The sequence below is a fragment of the Ambystoma mexicanum genome, chromosome 4p, assembly GCF_040938575.1.
Source record: "Ambystoma mexicanum isolate Mex_15411 chromosome 4p, UKY_AmexF1_1, whole genome shotgun sequence".
Classification (NCBI taxonomy): domain Eukaryota; kingdom Metazoa; phylum Chordata; class Amphibia; order Caudata; family Ambystomatidae; genus Ambystoma; species Ambystoma mexicanum.
This window is the reverse complement of record NC_090927.1, coordinates 1,092,975,159-1,092,996,695: the sequence shown is the minus strand read 5'-3', so window position 1 is coordinate 1,092,996,695 and position 21,537 is coordinate 1,092,975,159. Positions and strand designations below refer to the sequence as shown.

General features: G+C 51.4%; 1 protein-coding gene across 2 annotated transcripts in view; it reads right to left on the bottom strand.

The window, feature by feature from the left end:
- Nucleotides 1-21,537, bottom strand: part of STX7 (syntaxin 7) — a 415,618-nt gene that overhangs the window by 126,247 nt on the left and 267,834 nt on the right. For both annotated transcript variants that reach the window (XM_069606681.1, XM_069606680.1), the window contains exon 6: nucleotides 14,095-14,147. In XM_069606681.1, coding sequence (XP_069462782.1) covers nucleotides 14,095-14,147 — 53 coding nt within the window. The remainder of the gene's footprint in view (nucleotides 1-14,094; nucleotides 14,148-21,537) is intronic.

Genomic DNA, 21,537 nt, shown 5'->3' with positions numbered 1-21,537 from the left:
GAAGCCCAGGTGGCTGCATCACAGATGCTGCGAATAGGAACACCCCTCTGCAGTGCAGTAGATGCAGCCACACCCCTGGTAGAATGGGCCCGCAAGCCAGCCGGTGGGTCCTTACCCGCCAAACGGTAACACTCCGAGATGGCTAAAATAATCCAGCGAGACAAAGTCTGTTTCGTCACAGCTTGCCCCAAACGCTTCCCAGCGTAACCAATAAAGAGTTGATCGTCCACTCTGACCCGGGACATGCGTGAAACATAAAAGCTTAAAGCTCTCCTAGGATCAAGCCTACGGAGCCTCTCCTCTTCCTTACCAGGATGCGGAGGAGGATAGAATGCCGGAAGAACAACCTTCTGGGCCAAATGAAATTCCGACACTACCTTCGGAAGAAAAGAAGGACGAACACGAAGGACAACCCTGTCCTTGTGAAATACAGTGAAGGGAGGCTTAACTGAAAGTGCCTGTAACTCACTCACTCTGCGAGCGGAAGTAACCGCAACTAAAAACACAGTTTTCAGAGTTAACAGCCTCAAAGGGCAAGAATGTAAAGGCTCAAACGGAGCACCCATAAGAAACCTAAGAACAAGGTTTAAATCCCAACCAGGCACCAGGAAAGGTGACGGAGGGAACACATTAGTGAGCCCTTTCAGAAACTGTGAAATTAAAGGGATTTTAAAGTAAGAACACTCTTCAGACGAGCGCTTAAAGATGGACAGCGCCGCCAGGTAACCTTTAATGGTACCCACTTGCAAGCCCCTGTGGGCCAAAGAAAGTAAAAAGGACAGAACCATGGGGATGTCACATGCAAAAGGATCCACATTCTGAACTCTGCACCAGTCGCAGAACTTACGCCAACGGCAACGGTACAGAGACTTTGTTGCTGGCCTTCAGGCCGAAAGCAACACCTCCATCACGTCTTCAGTGAGGTCCCAATCCTTATACCTCAACCTCTCAGAAGCCAAGCGTGAAGGTTGAGGGATCTGACCTCAGGATGGAGAACCTGACCCCCCCTCCCGTGAGAGCAGATCGTCTCGGTAGGGAAGACGACGCGGAGGGCAGATGGACAAGTCGAGAAGGTCCGGGTACCACGTCCTCCGAGCCCACGCCGGAGCAATGAGGATCATCCGGGAACCGAACTTCCGTAACCTCCGCAGCACTTGCGGGATGACGGGGACTGGAGGAAACGCGTACAGCAGCGGGAATGACCACTCCACCACGAACGCGTCTCCTAAGGCTCCTTTTGGAGGAAATTCCCGCGAGCAAAACCTTTCGCACTTCCGGTTGACACTGGAGGCGAAGAGATTCACTTGAGGGGATCCCCAAAGGGCGAAGATCTCCAGGAGAATCTCCTGAGCCAACTCCCACTCGTGAGAGATCGCGCTCTGCCTGCTCAGAGCGTCCGCCGTCACGTTTTCGGCTCCGGCCAGATGAACTGCCGAGATCGAAACTTCCTGCTGGATGGCCCAGAACTCGAGCTGCATCGCCTCCCTGCACAGAGGAAGTGACCCTGCCCCCCCCCTTTTTGTTGAGGTAGTGCATGGCCACTGTGTTGTCCGTCAGGATCAGGACATTCTTCCCTCGCACAGACGGCAGAAAAGCCTTCAGGGCTAGCCTGACGGCCCTCAGCTCCAACAGATTGATATGGAGTCTGGACTCCGACGGAGACCAACGACCGCTGACTGTCAGCCCGTTGGCATGAGCTCCCCATCCCGTGAGGGATGCATCCGTCACGATCGTCACCTCCGGCCAGGGAAGCCAAAATGGAGCCCCCTTCATCAAGTTGCCTTCGACGGCCCACCACAGAAGGTCCCGGGCGACCGAGGACGGCACCTGAATCGAGTCCGACATCCTGCCGGAGGACTACGACCATTGCATCTTGAGTGCCCACTGCAAAGATCTCATCCGCAGGCGAGCCTCTGGCACCAGAAGAATGCAGGATGCCATGAGGCCGAGCAACCTCAAGAACTCGAACGCTGGGAGCGTCTGGGCATGCTGAAACGTGTGCACCATCTGCTGAATGTGAAGAGCCCTCACCTGGGGAAGAAAACACTGCCCCAGGGGAGTGTCGAGCACTGCTCCGATGTACTGGAGCCGCTGTGTTGGCGTCAAATGGGACTTCTTTAAATTGGGGGAGAAGCCCAGCCTGTGAAGGGAGCGACAGGTGACCGATAGATGATCCAGGACTTGCTCGGGAGAGCTCCCCCTGATCAACCAATCGTCCAGGTAGGGGTAGACGTGAATCCCCCCTTGCCTGAGATGCACTGCCACCACCACCATGAGCTTGGTGAAAACCCTCGGGGCGGAGGTCAATCCGAACGGCAGGACCCGAAACTGAAAGTGCGAGTCGCCAACCGCGAACCTCAGGTACTTCTTGTGCTTGGGATGGATCGGCACATGGAAGTAAGCATCCTTGAGGTCGAGAGACACCAACCAGTCCTGAAGCTGAAGGGCCTGGAGGACTTGAGAGAGAGTAACCATCTTGAACTTGTCCTTCCTGAGGAGTTTGTTCAAACCGCGCAAGTCCATGATGGGTCTCAATCCCCCGTCTTTCTTGGAAATCAAAAAATAAGGGGAATACCATCCCTTGTTCCTCTCCGCTACAGGCACCAGTTCTATGGTGCCTTTCTCCAGCAGGGCTTGAATTTCCTGCGCAAGGAGCGGATCCGGACACCGCAAAGAGAGGTTCCCCGGTGGATTGTCGTGAGGCCTGTGCCGAAAGGGAAGACAGTAGCCGTGGGTTATGATCTCCAGAACCCACACATCTGAAGTAATGGCTTGCCACTCTACAAGATGCTGCGCCAGCCTTCCCCCAACCGGCCTCATGACTGAGTGGGAGCGGCTGCGGCGTTACCGGAGGGCAAAGAGGCAACTGCCCGAGCGGCCTTGGCACCACGGGTACCCTGTCGTCCACCTCTGGTACCCCTGCGTTGGCCTCTTTGACTGCCAGCTCCTCTCGCTTTACTGAAGGACGAGTAATAGCGAAAGGAACCACCCCTCCACTGCTGTCCCCTAGGACGAAAAGGCAGAGGTTGGCGAACTGCAGCGCCCAACGACTTCGCTGCAGCTTTCGAGGTCTGCAACCTCTCAAGGCTCTCGTCAGCCTTGCTGCCAAAAAGGTGCTCACCGGCAAAGGGCATGTTGAGGAGCCGGGACTGCACATCCGGAGCAAACCCCGACTTCCGCAACCACGCAAACCTGCGTATCACGGTGCTCGCCGCCATGGACCTACTGACGCATTCAGCTAAGTCCAAACCCGACTGAACGGACTCACACATGGCATCCTTACCATCCTGGACCATAGCAAGGAAACCATCCCGTTCGTCCCCTTCGGGAATATGTTCAGCCGCTAACGCAACACAGTTCCACAGAGTGTGCATGAAACGCGACAAGGCACAAATGGAGTTGGCCGCCTGAAGCGCCATACCACCAGAAGAAAACACTTTCTTCGAACAGGCATCAAAACGTTTGTCGTCCCTATCAGGAGGGATGGTAGGGTACGACGCCTGCTTCGCCGGGGCCGTGGCCGCCTGCACCACCAAACTCTCCGAAGTGGGGTGCCTGGTCAAGTAGCAGGGGTCGCCACTGGCTGGACGGTATTTTCGCGACAAGGATCTGCCCACCGCCGGGAGACTCTCCGGAGCAGTCCAAGCCGCCGCCACCCTTCTCTGTAAAGCCATATGGAACGGCAGAACCGGGTCATTTGGGGGACCAACATCAAGGATGTCCGTCAGATCATCCTGCACAAACTCCCCTGGGGGAGCAGACCATCCCAAGTACTCAGAAACCCTAGCCATAAGGCGCCGGTACGAGGAATCAGCATAAGAGCCAGGCTCAGGCCTACAAAACTCCACCTCCGGAGAGATGTCCAGTCCACTGGCATCATGCAGTGACTGTCTCAACTCGTCAAACTGACTATGGCCCGAGACAATTTCATCCGGAACCTGACTAGGAACCAGACCATCAGAATCCTCATCCGCCTCTGAAATATAGTCCAGGTGGCGAAAAGAAGGCACCCTAGAGTGCTTGCTCTTAACCAGAGCCTTCCTATGGGGTCCACCCGTGCCACGGGGTACCTCCGACACGAAAGGCGTCGAGCGAATCGGCGCCAGCGTCGAGAGAACCGGCATCGGCGTCGACGAAATCGGCATCGACATCAGATGCAGCGCCTCCAGAATCGGCGGCCTCGACACAGCCCTCGAGGCCGGAGCCCCTAGCGTGTCCCTCGACGACCTGAGCGTCGACGGCATCGACGACTTCCCCGGAGCCAGAGCCTCCAGAAAGCCTGTCGACGCCCTCGACGCCACAGACGTCGATGCCTTCTTCGAAGACCTCACAGGTGCACACGGTCTCAAACACGTCGAGGACCGGGACCTGGAACGGGTACGTCGAGAACGAGTCCCCTTGTCCGAACGGGACCTCTCCCGTGACTCGTGCCGACCACTCTTGCGAGCGCTGTCTCTCGACCTCACACGACCGACCCCACTCGGGGGCGCGGCCGGCTGAGTACCCTGCGACTCAAGAATCGCCAGCATCTTCTTCCCGAAGGAAGCCCATTCCTCCGGCGTTGCACGGCTGGAGGGGTAAGCGACGTGCCGGGCAGAGTCCTCCGAAGAGGACCTGGAAGACGACCGGTGTCGGCGCTTCCGAGAATGCCTCGAAGAGGCTGAGGAGTGGCGAGACCGACTCCTAGAAGGAGACCCACGAGACTTCCGACGATGACGCGGAGAGTCGCCCCTCGAATCATCCGTCGAAAGCCCCGCAGACTTCGACTTCCGGGGCTTGGACACCCGACCTACCGACAACTTCTTCTTACGTTCGCGTAAGGCTTTGGACGCGAGCGACTGGCAGTCGATACAGTCATCCGTGTCATGGGCCTCCCCGAGGCACCAGAGGCAGGCGTCGTGCGAGTCCGTCACCGACATCTTGGACCCACACTCCCCGCACTTCTTGAAACCCGGACGCGGGGTCGAAGACGAAGTAGAAGACATCTTCTGAAGGATTTTCACAAAACGAACAGGTTCGAAGAACCGAGAAGAACAGAACTCCAAAGAGTCGAGGCGTTTAAACCGAGAAACACGAAGCAACACGTTCGCGGAAAAAACGGAACTGAGGCTACGGGCGTCGTGCGTCCTACTTATCACATCGGATGACGTCGGAGGAGGTCCTCGACGACGGCGCATCGACGTCATCGACGCAGGAGCCGAAAAAAGTTTCCGAAGCAGCACAGCTGTGGTGATTACATGTCATAGATATGGAATACGTCGGAGGACCCAATCCCCTCGAACCGCAGCTTTAAAAACGTTGTATTTATGTTTGCGGTCGCTTTTGAAGCGACCGCAAACATAAATACAACGTTATTGTGTTGGAAAACGCTGCGGTTTTTCTTTCCAAGTTTCTCAGGCTCCTCCGGCTCGGATAGTGGCCTATCTATTTTTTAAATAAAAATTTTTACTAGACCATCCCTTTAATTGCAAATACCCTGTGATTGCCTCGCGTAACTCCACTAAAAATAACTCATCCCTTAAGTGTCATTGCACCTCCAGAGTGATCTCTGTGTGCAGCCCCGCCATCGAGAATTCCATATATCCCATGTCGGGATCCGGCTAGCTAAGGGAAACCAGGTCACTAGCGACCGCTCCCGCCAGCAACTCCCTACATAGGCACAAGTAATCAATACGTGCGTGTGTGTACCATCAGGTGGGGAGAAAATGGTATAGCCCCTTTTCCCCCAGATGGAGCTGCCTCCACACATCTGACAGTCCCTGTGATTCCAAACATTCTTGAAGACCTGCCCGCCCCAGCGTCCTGCCTTGACTCCTTCTCCCCTGTTGAATGTCTAACAGGGGGTCAGTGCACATATTAGTCTCCCCTCAAAATCAATGAATCCCTGCTCTCCCATAGTATTTGTGTTAGGGTGGTTCTAAAAAATCCCAACAAACCCTGGTTAGGACGGTAAACTCTGGCAACCAAGATAAGTACTCCTCCTTTAATGCCTGCAACCATTAACGCCGTGCCATCAATCTTCTTCCAGCCATCAATCTTCTTCCATACCTTTGGGTCTCCCATCCTCAATGCAACAAGATTCCAACCCCTCCTTTCTTAGTGTCCCCCTGATGCCCAAAATGTCCGACTGATCTGCCCGCTAGGGACACAATGCTATTCTCCATCCAACGTCCTCATCTACCGCACCATGAGAATGTCCAGTCCCAACCTTCTAAATTCTCTAGCAAACAAAGATCGCTAAGTGGGCGAGTTCATGCCTTAACATTCAAGGTCCCTATGGCCAGATGGTCTGTCCGCCCCCCCCCCCTTTGCTTACTCCTACCACAGCCATAAACTTGATAACCACCTATCACCCTCAACAGTGACAACACGTTCTCCAACTGCTCTAACTAAAACCTCCATGTTCCGCAACATTGTAATTGATTGTTCTCAATGCCCTCCACCTCATTCTCCAATGTATTCACTCTCCCCTTCAAGTCCGTTATGGAGGCTTTAAGGTCCCTTCTGAGGGCGTTGATCTCAGGCAATATGTCTCTGAAGTCATCTTTTCTCAACTGCCTTTGTCCCCCTTCCTCCACTCTCATCCGTGAGGGACAGACCTCTTCACCACAAACCCTCTACGGGTTCCTTCTGAATTGTTGTAGTGTCCGACTCCCCGAAGATTTATTCTCCAACCTGCCAGGTCTCTCTTGTGTTCGTCTAGGACTTTTCATGTGCCGGTCACCTCCAGGTCCACCAATAACTGACACAAATCATCTCCCCTGACAGCCCAGCGCAGCTCCCCCTCATAAGTGGGCCGCCCTCTACATGCAGAGTGTCTCAGGGAGTGAAATAGCAGCTCCCCATGCTTATGGTTGCCACAGGCACACTCCCTCAGACTGGGCACTCTGCTTCACCTTGCAGCCCTTCTCTCCACAGAACGCTGGGGGAGGCACTCCTCTCTCCTTCCCACCAGCCTCTCCCCCTCCACCCAAACTATCCAACTTAACACGGTCCATCAGGGCACTGCCCTCTTCTCCATGGCCCACTGTACCGGGTTTGTCCGTGTCACGCCCTGAGACTGCCACTTAACGTGGGGATCTCTTCTTCAGCAGCGGTGGTGGTGGCAGCCTGTAGCCAACGGCCCCTCAGGCATGACAAGTCCGGCCTCCTCTCCTGCATGGAGCTCAGCCCAGCTCACCTACGCCAGAGCAGACTCTACCGTTCTCGCCGGCCTGTCCACTCCTCTCTCCTCCACAGTGCACCACCGGGCCATACGCCACTGTGCCCTCTGGCAACTCTGACTTTGGGCCCTCACCAAACTTCACTGGCCAAGCCTAGCATCCTGAGGTCCTGCCTCTCATGCTGGCGAACACTGGCGCCAGCTTCTCCTTCGTCGTCCACACTCGCAGAACTGATTTCCCCCCCCCCCCGATGTCACATCCACATATAACCACTGTCTTCTGAGATGGACTCCTTCCACCACTCAATGCGGACCAGCCAGGCCCCTGACCCAACGTGGTGCTCCTCTTCCTAGGCCTGTCGCGGCCTGCCTAACTTCCCGGGCAATCACGCCTGTTGCCTGCAGTTGAAAGGGCACCCGGGATTGTGGGCAGCCTTGGGGGACAGGTGGGGTGGGGGGCTCAAAACATCCTCCTACACACACTTGATCTGGATCGAGGGAAGCAATCTTTACAAGCGCACAGGTAAGGGCTGGACGGAGCTCATCTCTATGCAGCCATCTTGGCCTGCAATTAGTCTTCCTCACTGCCTGATGGTGTTCTGCTCACAGGAGTCCTCACCTTTTCTTCTTGGGTGTTCTACTGCACACTGCCAGGTTCTGATTTCTAAGCACTGTGGCTGACCTAAACTAAATACAGATGGTGAAAAGGACCTCACAACCTGCGACTATGGGCCTTATTTGACAGAACCAAGCCCACAAGACTGTGTCCCCAATGGAATCCGGTACCTCTGTAAGGATCTCTGGAGAAATCAGAGTCAGGGGAGTAAGTCATCATAACTATTTCAGCCCGCCAAACCACATTAGGTTACATGGGCATAAAGAACTGTGCCTAAATCATTCTTTCCTGACAGTGGTCGATGGAGGCCTGGTCAAGGATCACTTCCCAGGACTATCCCATGTACTGGGATTGAGTGATTTTACTTACCTGAACCTTACCTAACTTTTTTACTCTAATCATAACTACCGCCATCGCCATTCTCTTCATAAACCCATCTGTGAAGTAGCTACTTTAGAACTGGTGACCTTTGGGCACATGGCCCCAAACCATCTTAGGGTTGGACATTATAAGAGTTTGTGAAGCTGTTCTATGATAATCCTGAAGTGTATTATATTTTCTAATTTTCTATATTTTCAGCAGAAATAAATTCCTCAAACTCCGCCAGACCTTTCCACATTTTCATATTCGCCCCCGCTAACACCAGTTCTGCATTGGCCTGCCGCAATTGCAGGGCTGAGTTAGCAAAAATCTTCCTACCAAGGGAGTCAAGAAATGTATCCTCTTTACCCAGGAGCTGTGTAGCCACAGAAGTGGAGGATGCCGCAGGTCTGGACTGCAAAGTGGCCATAGCCACGACCGTGGAGGAGGGGGGTGGACACGACCTTAAAGTTACCTCGTCTGAAGAATTAAGCCTGTAGCGCGCGTCAATTTTCTTAGTGACAAACAGTCCAGAGTGAGGTTTTTCCCCCTACTCTACGGACCTCGGCCAAAACGTCCTTCTGCAAGAACAAGCCAGTATGCTCCGATGGAAACAAAGTGAACGCCCCCGAAAGCACACCCTCCTGCGGAGCGGGTGCCTCAGGTACAGGAACATTCAACAGCCACATCATGTCCAGCACCCGGTCGTGAAAGGCTCTAACAGAGTGGGGCTGGTCTTCGCTGTCTTGATCGCCCTGAACATCATTCGATAGATCCGGTTCAGGCTCAGTCACATCCAGCACCACAATCACCCTGTCCACTGGGGACAATGGAGGCGGAGGTGGAAGAGTTGGGGGAGGCCCAGACGGTAAAGGCGGCGCCGGCAGAGGCACAGAGGGCATAGCCGGGACCGTTGGCGCAGGTGGGCATATCTCCCTAAACAGGGCCTTAAAGTACTCTTTCATGGGGTCAGAACGCATATGTTTTTGAAACTTGCCGAAAAAGACATCCTCCGCCGATGTCTTAGGCGTGACATGAGGAGGCCTCTCATGAGGAGGGTAATTCCAAGGACGCAGGGGAGAGGGTTGCCAAGAGGGCCCTTTCCCGCTGTTGTCGTCATAAATCAAGGGCGCCGATGCCGCCGGCAGCGAGACATTGTGCGGTGGAGGCATCCGAGCGTTCCAGTCAAACTGGATGAACGGATGTGCACAAGGAAACCGATGTTCACCTGAAAGAGCACCCCCTACAACTAAGGTCGATGGCGTAGTTGTAAGGGTTGTATCCAAAATGGCCACCGTGGTCTTGGAGGGAACGGCCGCCATTTTGTTGGCACCTGAGGAGAACTGCGACACGTGTGGAAGTGAGGCAGGGATCCCCACAAGTGGGTCAGGGGTCTTCATTTTAGCCTTAACACAAGGAACCTCGGCCGAGCGGTACTGTATGGCATAGGATGTTTTTGTGACATGCTAATAGCCAAACTAGCCTACACAGGAAGGACCTCGGCACTGCCGGTGAAGGAGGAATTATGGTTCGAAACATCACTCCTTGACCCCTCAACAGCTCTGGCGTCACTCCAAGAGTGGGAACAATGAGGAACACCTTTCACCGACAAGGCCTTAACAGGTCTCTCAGACCTGCTGGTCACCTAAGCCTCTAAACGAGGGACCTCAGACCTTTGTCCGGTAGAAGCCTCTTCACGCCGGGCCTCGAACTTCTGTTCGGTACCTACCAGCCGAGGCCTCAGTGCGCACCCCGGTACACATGAGGGAAGCACCAATCAAGGAGGCCTCGGAGCGAGCTCCGGTACCCCACGACTCATTAGAGCTAGGTCTACAAACAGCCCCCACAGGAGGGGCCTCAGGTTGTGATCCGGTGTCAACTGGCCCCTCATGGAGACCCTCAGAGAAAACTCTGGTACCCTTTTTAGGCCTAGACAGCACCTCAGGGCATGCCCTAGTAGCAGAGCCTTTGATGCGCCTCCCAGACCGGGAAGACCCGGGAAAGGAATCCCCCGGCCGGGGTGCCCTAAAAAGCAAAGAATTTACCAGGCGTTTCTTCTTCTCGTCGATGAAGGATTGGAAATGCGTAAGAGGAGTGCACTGAAACACCTCCTCCCACCGCTCCAACCGACGTTAGGAGCGGCCGGACCGAAAGGGAATTGCAATAAAAACATGAGTCCCACCGGTGGTCAGGACCCAGACACTCTAAACAAAGAGGATGGGGATCCGCCCTAGCGAAGCATCGCTGACAGGAAGAACAATTCGGAAAGTCCTGCTGAAAAGGCATAGACAGACTATCACGCGATCGCAAGCGAGAGCCAGAGAGGGGGAAGTTGGAAGAAAAAAACCTTCCGCGTATGCTAAGTGCGTCCAGTCTCGAACGAGCGGAGACAAGGACTGATGGGCGATGCACAGGTGGGAGCTAAGATGGGCAGGGTTACGGCCACGCACAGTACCCTATGCAAAAGAGAGGCAGGACTAAAATGTTTGCAAAATTTTGATGCTTTTACAAAGTGCTTCGGTCCCGTCCCACAGGACGGAGGAATGTCCCATAAGTATGGAGGAAAGGGGACGGGACGTAGGAGTATGATGAACTCTTGACTCATTCATGTTTTTCATCCCACCTCAAACAGAAGTTTGTTTCTTTCTCACCTTCCTGTAGCTTCTTGACAGACAACCAGGCTGACGATGGCCTAGACTCTTGGTGCTGGGCCAGTCAGCCTTTCTTGAATTCTCCTTCGCCATTAGCGACTTTCCAACTGCGCCACACTCAAGCCCTTTCCATCGATGGGGTTTCAAGCTTACTAAAGTGCATCGTGGAACATCCAGATTGTATATATTCCTATGTATATACATTGGCGCATCGCCGAAATCTATTCACTATGTAGCCAGCCTCACGATTAGTTCATCTACTTGCGTTACAGCATCTGTACAAGTGTAAAATGATTTTGCATTATCTTCAGCGTTCCTTCGCACGAGCATCTTCATTTCGATCCCGAAACGTTGCTCATCTTTGACACCTTCTCTTCAGATCTTATAGAATGTCTATATTCTTTCGTCTTTTGCATCTTTTCTGGGTGTGTCAGTCCCGCTCCGCATGACGTCACCAGTCCTTTTTACTCATCCATTTTCACATTTCTTCTTGAAGTGTGCCAGTCCGGAAAAAATGCTGGAGCCGGAATTACCAACATTCTTTCCAGACCGGCACATTGTAATGAGGTCCATTGTCTATTAAAGGGGATCCCAGCGTTAGAGTGAAGAGACAGGTGAGGGAGCAGCAGCAAACAGCGTCCTGCAGTGCAGAGTGAGGAAGTAAGGAGCTTGAACCAGATCAGAGGCAGAGGGACTGAAGGAGGGGGGTCAGGACTGCAGCAGCAAAAACAAGTGCATCCAGGAGGACAGGGCAGAGTATTGCATCTCAGAAGGAGCCAAGTGTGGGGAAGCCTGAAGTCCCTGGGGAAGATAGCTTTGCACATGCGGGTGAAACAGCAGGGAGATCTCGGAAACTGGAACGCCCAGACATCCTAAACAATGGGCCTATTAAATTTGTGAAGGGCGCCATATCCCTCCTAAATGAGAATGGCTCTGTAACCCTTTCAGAGTGTTACAGCAACCCTGGCTGTGGGATAATATATAGCAAATAGAGAGCAAGAGTGGAGAGTCCAAAGTGTAATAAGTCAGTAAGAAAGCAAAGGGCACCCTACTGCTACTAGTGATCTGGGGGACTATTAAGCCTGGATCTGGAGGCATTGTGCAGACACTATCCTCCTGCCTTGGATTACAAAAAGACTAGCAGTGCACTAAACCCTTATGGACAAGGCTAGGAAAATTATCGGCTGGGCAATTTATCCCTCAGACTGTAAGTAAAGAAACGGCTATGTGCTATATCGCTGAAATTGTATTGTGCTTTAGAGAATCTAGGAGGCCAGTATTCTCACAGTAAAGAGCCCTGGCGCTATTTGTTTTTCCCATCCGGTCATTGTTTGTTTACACCAGATCCTGGAAGCTTAGTCTTATTCTGTTGCAGATAAATCCCCATCTCGTACAGGCATTTATCCCACGAATATCAGCCGTCAACTAATAAACAGAGGTCAACTCCAAATTCGAGTAACTTGGTTCCGAAGGAGGACGGCTGGAGGGGTCTGCACCACACAGGGATGAAGCCGGCAGCAGCGACGGTGAATAAAAGGTGCGCTCCTTAAAAAAACAGGAGAGGCTCTTCAGATGGCTATCCGGACCACTACAGCAGTGTGCAGTGATTTCGACCACTAAGAGGGTCCTCTGGCTGTAGAAGATGAGCTGGTGATCCCCACCAAGCGGGTCGTCAAAGGGTAGATAGCTCAGGACTGCAGCAGGGCTTCACCGGGATGGGATAGTTGCAGCAGCCGACTTCTTGTCCGCTTCTCTTTGGTTCCTTGTAGTTCCAGTGACGACTCTGACTTCTAGCCCAAGAGACCTGCTTTTTATGTTAAAATCCCCCATTCACACAGCCTGGCTGTCAATCACGCAGCAGGGGTGTTGTACGGCCTGGACAACCACCTCAGCCAATCATGGCAAAGTGCGACTTGGGTTTCCTGGATACCCTGTGCAGGGGGTGATTACACCATTCCCTCACATTCAGCCCACCTAGACGCCTAGAGAAGGGCTTCTTGGCAGAAGCCCGCCAAAAGACAGTGAACAAAGAAGGCAAACCTGGTTTGCCGCGCAGAAGGACTTTAACAAAAAGAAATGGCGAATAAACCCAACAGGAGCCAAAAGAAAAAGTATTTGGTCAAGCGAGTTTAAGTTATAGGCTAATAGAATAGCCTAAAACAATACCACGTTTATATAGTATAATCACGGTAGAAAAGTTAGGGTAGATACCACTGCCACCAGCCAAGTCGAAATGTTAAAAAAGCAAAGCAATGCTCTAGGAGGTATAGATAAAAAGGGCTAAGGATTAACCCTTTCCAGTACTCCATGTAAGATGGGGTGTACTGGATCTGTGGTTAAATGACTAAGTAAAGTTAATGTCAACTTTACCCTTTTCTGGGGGACAGTAGTCAGCCTCAGAAATGGAGTCGGTGGGAAGTCTAAAAGACAACCATGTGTCACTGCACTGAAGGTAACACACAAAAGAAGGGGGCTACTGAAGTAGTGTACTCCAGAGTCCACAATCACAAAAACAGATGAAATAGACATGGCAAAATACAAGTAAGAGTGGAGAAAAGAAGGGTACACTCTTACCAGGTGGAAAATAAACTCCAGAAATCCAGCAAAGCTGCTGAGGAACTCACTAGGTAAGGGAAATTAGCCATTGAATGATAATTCCCCCTAACATCCAGTAAATACTAAGTAAGGTCACTCAAGCATGTGTAAATACACAGTTTAAACCAAATCCGAGTAACATTATGGCCAGGAATAGCCTACATATACTACTGAGGAGATCTGCACTTAACCAATAATATTATTAGGGACCAATTTGAGTGTAGACATCCACATTTTGATTGTGACCTAATTTCTGTGAATTTAACCTTTGGAACAGGTCTCGAAAGCCAAACACAGATTTGATCCATTTCAGTGGGAAAGCACATATTTTTCTAAATAACTCCCAAATTATATAGTGAACAGAAATCTAATCTCGGTATCCAACACATCTATACTGTGCTATGAGACTACAGAAAAATTTACTCAAGATCCAGCCTACTTTGATAGCCTCAGGTAAGAAAAATACATGTGTCGATATAAAGAATATTGCACCTTCTGTTCATTTTTTTTTAAATTGCATGTAAAAACCATGCAAAACATAATCACATGGAAATAGACTAAATGTTCAAATATCCCACATATGGCAATGCAATTCAACATATTGAACATTAGCATGCATTTAAGCTGCAGATATCATATAGAAGCAGCTATGACCAAGAGCAGGACACCTAGTGTTAAAAGAAAACCTGTAGCGTATAGGTGATACTGACTTGTCCCAGGATACTAGAGTTCCTTCTGTGGAAGGATCTTCAGGCAAGCCCACCTGCAATCACAAACACATATCTCAAAGATCATATTAAAGCAAACTTGTTTTATTTGTCACAATTAGACTGGTGTATAAAAAAAACAGCAGTACAAAATCATAGCAGTACAATGTTTATGGTTAATAGGCAACATTAAATGAGGAAAGTTTGAGAGTATGGATATAAAAGTACTTTCCCACCAGCCAAACTCTGCATTTTAACATGTTAATGTACGCAGAATAAAAGAAATCGAACTAGTTAATGGTAGTTGCAACTTGTGGTAAAGGAATAGAATATAAGCAGCTAACTATAGGCAAAGCCTCAACCTTGCAGCATGGCATACAAACATTGTAGGGGCACAACAGTGGATAGGAAGCTACGGGTGGTGCACACAGGTGGGTCAAGGTCACTTAGAATCCTGTACTCCGAGTAAGAGCACCGGTTAAGTGAGCTTTGGTTGCAGTCTCTGCATGGGGCAAGTTCCAGACGGGCTCTTTGATGTGCTTGGTAAGCCTCTGTAGGTGGCAAAATAGATATGGTGTACTGCAGCATTAAGCATTTGAAGGCCCAAACAGTACTCACTGAGCGTTCACTGTGCAGGACAGCCAGCCATTATGGACTGCTACTGGGATCAAGGTGTTTCTGGACCTGAGCACAAGCCAGAGACAGGCTAATAGGAGCCTCTCTTTGCCGGCTCCTTAGGATGTTCATTGTCATAATTGTCATATCCTGGACACTGATCAACAGACAAGACAAAGTCTGGCTTAAAGGTTAACATAGCTTTATTCTTATTATGAAGGATCACTGTACACAAATCCAAATAATTCAGTGGCTTGGCCTAGATGTCCCCCTCCTAAAGTTGATTTAGGTGGGCCCGATCTGCCTTTCCCAAATGTCCTTCAAACAATTTCCTCAAAGAGATTAACAGTCTCCAACAAAAATGCATTCTCCCAGGAATGGTCAGCGTGGTTTCTCCTTTCATACTCTGTGGCAATATCATCAAATGCACTTTCTTTATCTCCTAGAGAACTTCTGAGCAGTCCGAAAGTTCTAGTTCAAAAAGAGAAAATGCTCACACCCTCGAATTTCTCCTTATGAGGTTGAAAAGATTTTCAGGGCACCTCCCGGTCACTCAGTCTCTTAGAAGTTCTTGCTCAGACAGCCTTCAGGCTCAGCTCAAGTAGAGGTTGGGGTATGACCAATTCCCGGCAGATTCTGTAGAACATCAAGGTCCAAAATAAAGTACTTTGGGCGTCATTATGGACAAACATCTAAACATGAAGCTGCAAATTAGCAGCCGGATTTCATCATCTGCTTACTATATTAAACTGCAGCGCCATCTCCGCCAACTAATCTAAGAAAAAAATGCAGAAACGTTAGCGAGAGTTATTATCGGGTCTAAAATTGACTACTGTTGCAGTCTGCTAGCTGGCACCTCTCAAACTGTTCTTCATTGTCTCCAGGTGATCCAGAATGGGTCTGTAAGAGCTGTGAAAAGACTCAATCGTAGGGACCACGTCTCGGATGCAAGACATAGTCTGCATTGGCTCCCTGTGCTAGAGTGTGTTTCAGCCTGTTATTAATCACTCAGAAATGCCTCAGGGGGGTCATATGCCAATATACCTTATGGAAGCTGTGGAAAAAAGGCGCAGCCTCAGATACCCAAGATCTAACAACTCGAACCTCCTAAAAACCATTCGCTGAAAAACCAATAAAGTTTGCAATGCAGCCTTTAATATAGCAGCCCCATTAGCATAGAATTTCTTGCCCCCCGATCTCAGAATCATTGAGTTGACTGATATTTTCAAGAAAAAAAAACTAAAGACCCTTCTATTCTGTTAGTACTTTGTACACGCCCTTTAGTTAGGCCCCTGCTGACTATGTCTATGTAACATCTGTTTGTCCTGTACTTCTGTATGTTCTGCGCCCTTGAGCCCTCCCAGTTGGCTCCGAGAGGATAAGAGGGCCTTAAACACCTCCTTTTTCTGGGGTCTCGATTTATACTCTCTCCAACACCTTTCTAGTATGCTGATGGTTCTGACCAATGCTTGTTTTTCCTACCACCATTGGTTTAACACCTTCTGATTGGGGAGCCAACCCTTGCCCTCTGCATTGGACAAAGCGTGCCTCCCTCATTACTTACTGCACTACTAGATTGATTATGTAGCCACAATGGTGCACCCCTCATCAGATTGCTTTCAACGGCCCACCACAGAAGATCCTGGGCGACCGAGGGCGGCACTTGAACGGGATCCGACATCCTGCCGGAGGACTGCGACCACTGCATCTTGAGAGCCCACTGCAGAGATCTCATCGGCAGCCTGGCCTCTGGCACCAGTAGAATGCAGGATGCCATGAGGCCAAGCAACCTCAAGAACTCGAACGCTGGGCGACTCTGGGCATGTTGAAACTTGTTCACCATCTGCAGAATGTGATGAGCCCTCACCTAGGGAGACGAACACTGCCCCAGGGATGTGTCGCGCACTGCTCCGATGTACTGGAGCCGCTGGGTAGGTGTCAAATGGGACAAGTTGAGGGAGAAGCCCAGCTTGTGAAGGGAGTGGCAGGTGACTGACAGATGATCCAGGACTTGCTCGGGAGAGCGCGCCCTGATCAACCAATCGTCCAGGTAGGGGTAGACGTGAACCCCCCTTCCTGAGATACGCTGCCGCCACCACCACCACCATTAGCGTGGTGAAGACCCTCTGGGCGGAGGTCAATTCGAACGGCAGGACCCGAAACTGACAAAGCGAGTCGCCAACCGTGAACCTCAGGTACTTGTGCTTGGGATGAATCGGCACATGAAAGTAAGCATCCTTGAGGTCGAGATACACCAACCAGTCCTGAGGTTGAAGGGCCTGGAGGACTTGAGAGAGAGAGAGTAACCATCTTGAACTTGTCCTTCCTGAGGAGCTTGTCCAAACCACGCAAGTCCATGATGGGTCTCAATCCTCAGTCTTTTTTCGGGATCAAAAAATATGGGGAATACCCTCCCTTTTTACTCTCCGCTACAGGCACCAGTTCTATGGCGCCTTTCTCCAGCAGGGATTTGATTTCCTGCGCAAAGAGCGGATCCGGACTCTTCAAAAGAGCTTCCCCGGTGGATTGTCGCGAGGCCTCTGCCAGAAAGAAAGACAGTAGCCATGGGCTATGATCTCCAGAACCCATACATCTGACGTAATGGCACGCCATTCTACAAGATGCTGCGCCAGCCTTCCCCCAACCGGCCAACCAAGGAACATGGCCTCATGACTGAGCTGAAGCGGCTGCGGCAGTGCCCGAGGGCAAAAAGGCAACTGCCCGAGCGGCTTCGACACCTTGTTTTCCACCTCTGGTATTCCTACGTTGGCCCCTTTGACAGGCAGCTCCCCTAGATCTACCAAAGGAAGAGTAGTATCGATAGGAACCTCCCCTCCATTGCTGTCCCCTAGGACGTAAAGGCGGAGGTTGACGTACCGCAGCGCTCAACGAGTTCGCTACAGCTTTGGAGGTCTGCAACCTCTCAAGGTTCGTCAGCCTTGCTGCCAAAAAGATGGTCACCATCAAAGGGAATGTTGAGAAGCCGGGACTGTACATCAGGACCAAACCCCGACTTCCGCAACCACGCAAAATTGGCATCACGGTGCTCACCGCCATGGACCGGCTGCCACGTCCAGACCCAACTGAAGGGATTTACACATGGCATCCCTGCCATCCTGAACGAGGGCAAGAAAACTATCCCGTTCCGCTCCTTCGGGAATATGTTCAGCCGCCAAAGAAACACAATTCCACAGAGTGTGAGTTAATCTTGCCAAGGCACAAACTGAGTTGGCTGCCTTTAAAGCCATAGCCCCAGATGAAAACACTTTCTTCGCCCAACCGTCAAAGCGTTTGTCATCCCTATCCAGAGGGATGGTAGGGTACGCCACCTGCTTTGCTAGGGCCGCAGCCGCCTTCACCACCAAACTCTCTGGCGTGGGGAGCAAAGACAAGTAGTCGGGGTCACCACTGGCTGGATGGTATTTTTTCGGCAACGACTTATTCACTGCCGGAGACTCTCCGGAGCAGTCCAGGCTGCCGCCACCCTTCTTTGTAAGGCCATATGAAATGGCAGCATTGGGTCAGTGGGTGGACCTTGGTCCAATATATCTGTCAGGTCATCCTGCAGAAAATCCAAGTACTCTATCACCCTCGACATGCGGCGTGTGTACCAGGCTCAGGCCTGCCAAATTTAACCTCCGGGGAGGTGGCGCAGGTCTTCCATCTGGCTATGACCAGACAGCAGGTCATCAGGAACCTCATGGGGAACCAAACCTTCCACATCCAACCCTTCATCCACCTCCGAGATGCAATCCAGAGCCTGGAATAAATCCCTGGATGAGGGCACAGAAAAAGGCACAAACACATTTTTCGATTTACCCAGTGCCTTCCCTAGGGGTTTCCACCGGTCTCCGGGGCACCTCCGATAAGGCCTCCTCAAAAGGCATAGAATAAGGGGACGGAATCGGCGTCAAGGGCTTCGACAACGGCTTTGAGGCCGGTGCGGCCTCAAAGCGTGTCCTTCGTCGGCCTCGGCGCCGATGACTTCCTCGGAGTCGGAGCCTCGAGAGAGACCCTCGATGGACATGGTGCTGATGGCGTCGACGTCTTCTTAGAAGACCTTCCAGGCTCCACCGGTCTCGAGGGCATCGAGGACCGGGACCTGGAGCGGGCATGGCTAGAGCGATCTACCTTGTCCGATCGGGACCTCGACGGTTCCCAATGATCGCGCCGACCGCCCAAACCCGAAGGTGTGCGAGCGGTGGCCCTAGCGCGTTCCTTGCCGGCTTCTCTCAAATGCGTGGACGGAACAGAGCCCGGCGATTCAAAAATCGCCATCATCTCTGCAAAATGCGTCCCATTCCGCCGGAGATGAACACTTGTTGGGACAAGCTACCCACCGACCGCTGACGGCGCTTCCACGAGTGCCTAAAAGAGGCAGAGGAATGGCGGGAACCACTCCGGGACCGAGACCCCCCCTGGACTTACGCCGACGGGGAGAGCTGCCCCTCGATCGTCGGTCGAAAGCCCAGCGGATTTCTACTTTTGGGGTTTGGAAACCCTACCTACAGATAGCTTCTTCCGCTCCCGCAAGGCCTTCGACGTCAAAGACTGGCAGTCATCGGTGGGGTGGTCCTCGCCGAGGCACCACAGGCAGACGTCGTGCCGGTTCGTAAGCGACATCTTGGAACCGCAGTGGCAGCACTGCTTGAAACCCGACCTCGGGGTAGAAGAAGACAAAGAGATGATTCTCACAAACCAAGTACGAAAAACCGATTCAACAAGAGAAGAACGAGGCGCACCGAGATTCCGAAGCGAACACGTTCGCGGAAAAAACAGAACTGAGGCTGGAGGCATTGTGCGTCCTACTTATAACATCCTCTGACGACGGCTCGACGGAGGCCCTCAAGGGACAGCGTATCGACGTCATTGACGCAGTAGCGGAAACTTTTTCCGAAGCAGCACAGCTGTGGTGATTGCTGTCATAGATGTGGAATACGTCGGAGGACACAATCCCCTCGAAATGTGGCGTACGCAGCACACCACTAAGCTGGACCATGCATTCCATTCATGGGTGCACCAGTGGGCTTCCCAAATAGACAGGATATAGGCGTCCAGGCAATCGGGAATGCAAATGGGGGCTTGCAATATCTTACCTAGGACACTCTCGGATCACTCGCTGGTAACATTGGAGTGCCTCCTTCCGGGAAGGGTGGATTGTGCTGGGGGGGTAAGGGGGTTTGTGCTGGGGGGGTACAGGGAAATTGGCGGTTCAAGACAGAAGCGCTGAAGTTTGTGGTTTTCATACATACAGTCCTTCTTTGCCACGAATGTAGGCATGGTGGAATCCTCTGGGGTCCTGGGGGAAGCCTACAGGTTCTGGGTCCAGGGTGTCTGGAAAAAGAGGCGAGGATACTCAGATTGGAGGCTGAGGAAGGCAAATTGAAAAAATTAGAGGGGTTGTATCTGGAGAGGACGAGGTGTTGGTGGATATCAGAAAATAACTTGATGGGTTTCATGCAAACACGTTACGAGAAGTTTGATACATACACAGATCGGCCCAGGTCCAACAATACGGGGAGGGCCAAAAGGCGGGGGCACTTTTGGCATGGCTCCTGGCAGCCGAACGTAGGCCGACCAAAGTGGACTACATTAAGAATTCCTGGAGGGAGTATGTGTATCCAATGGTAGCTATCGAAGAGGCATTCCGGATGTACTATTGTGCCCTGTACTCGTCAAAGAGGATGGACTCGGAGGATAGTATTGAGAAATATTTGGGGTAAGTAGGCTAATATTGACTTCTCTCTAGAACAGCCGGAGCACCTGGATAAGGATTTCACAAAAAACGAAATTCTGGGGTGATCAAGGAGCTGCCGGGGTCCAAATCGCTAGGTCAGGATGGCCTCGCAGGCGAATTTGATAAGGCCCACATTCATATAATAGCTCTTTATTTAATTCAAGTGTACCAAGTAACGGAGCAGAAGGGCATATTACCAGCTACATTGAGGGAAGCCACAACAATGATCCTGCACAAGGGGGAGTGTGGGGGAGTCAGTAGAAAGTTTCTCCTCATGTAGACCTCTTTAATTAATTTGGACAGTAAAATCTTGGCCAAGTTGTTGACCAATCGGCTACTTCCTCTTATGCGCAATCTAGTCATGGAAGACCAGTCTGGGTTTATACCACCTATGTGTTGCGTAGGTTCTTTCGCCTTCTTGAAGGGATAGACCAGGAGGTGCCAGCAACTGCGGTCCTCCTGGACGCCAAGAAGGCATTTGAGTCTATTGAGTGGGAGTTTATGTTCTGTATCTCTCCCTTTACGCAGACTATATAGCCCTATTTATAAACAAAAACAGAAAACCTTAACCCGGTGATGCAACAAGATATCCGTCTTAAAAATCAATTACGACAAATCAGTGATTATTCCCACTTACATCCAGGGCAGAGCCCTTAGATGATGACTACGGGTTTCAGGGGAAGAGGGTTCACACACAGTACTTGGGCATAAAGATATCAAAGGATCCAGAGGTTTTGTTTAGAGAAAACTATGGTAGGGCAGTCCACAGGCCACAGGAGTAAACTGACAGATGTAGGTATCTTCCTCTTCCGATTGGGACGTGGTGCGATTATTAAAATGGTGGTGTTGCCTACATTGCTCTACCTGTTCCAGAATATGCCATTCTTCCTAAAGGCTTTTTTTAAAGAGACTGCAGGTGGTCCTAGTGGAACTGCTGTGGGCTGCGAAAGACCCATGGGGGAGCTGGGAGGTTCGGCAAGAGGGTCTGGCACTTCAAGACTTTGAACATTATTTTTGGGCCGTCCAGGACCACTTCTTATACTTATTATTAGTATGAGGAGAGACCAGGGAGTCCTCATGTGCAGATTGAAAGG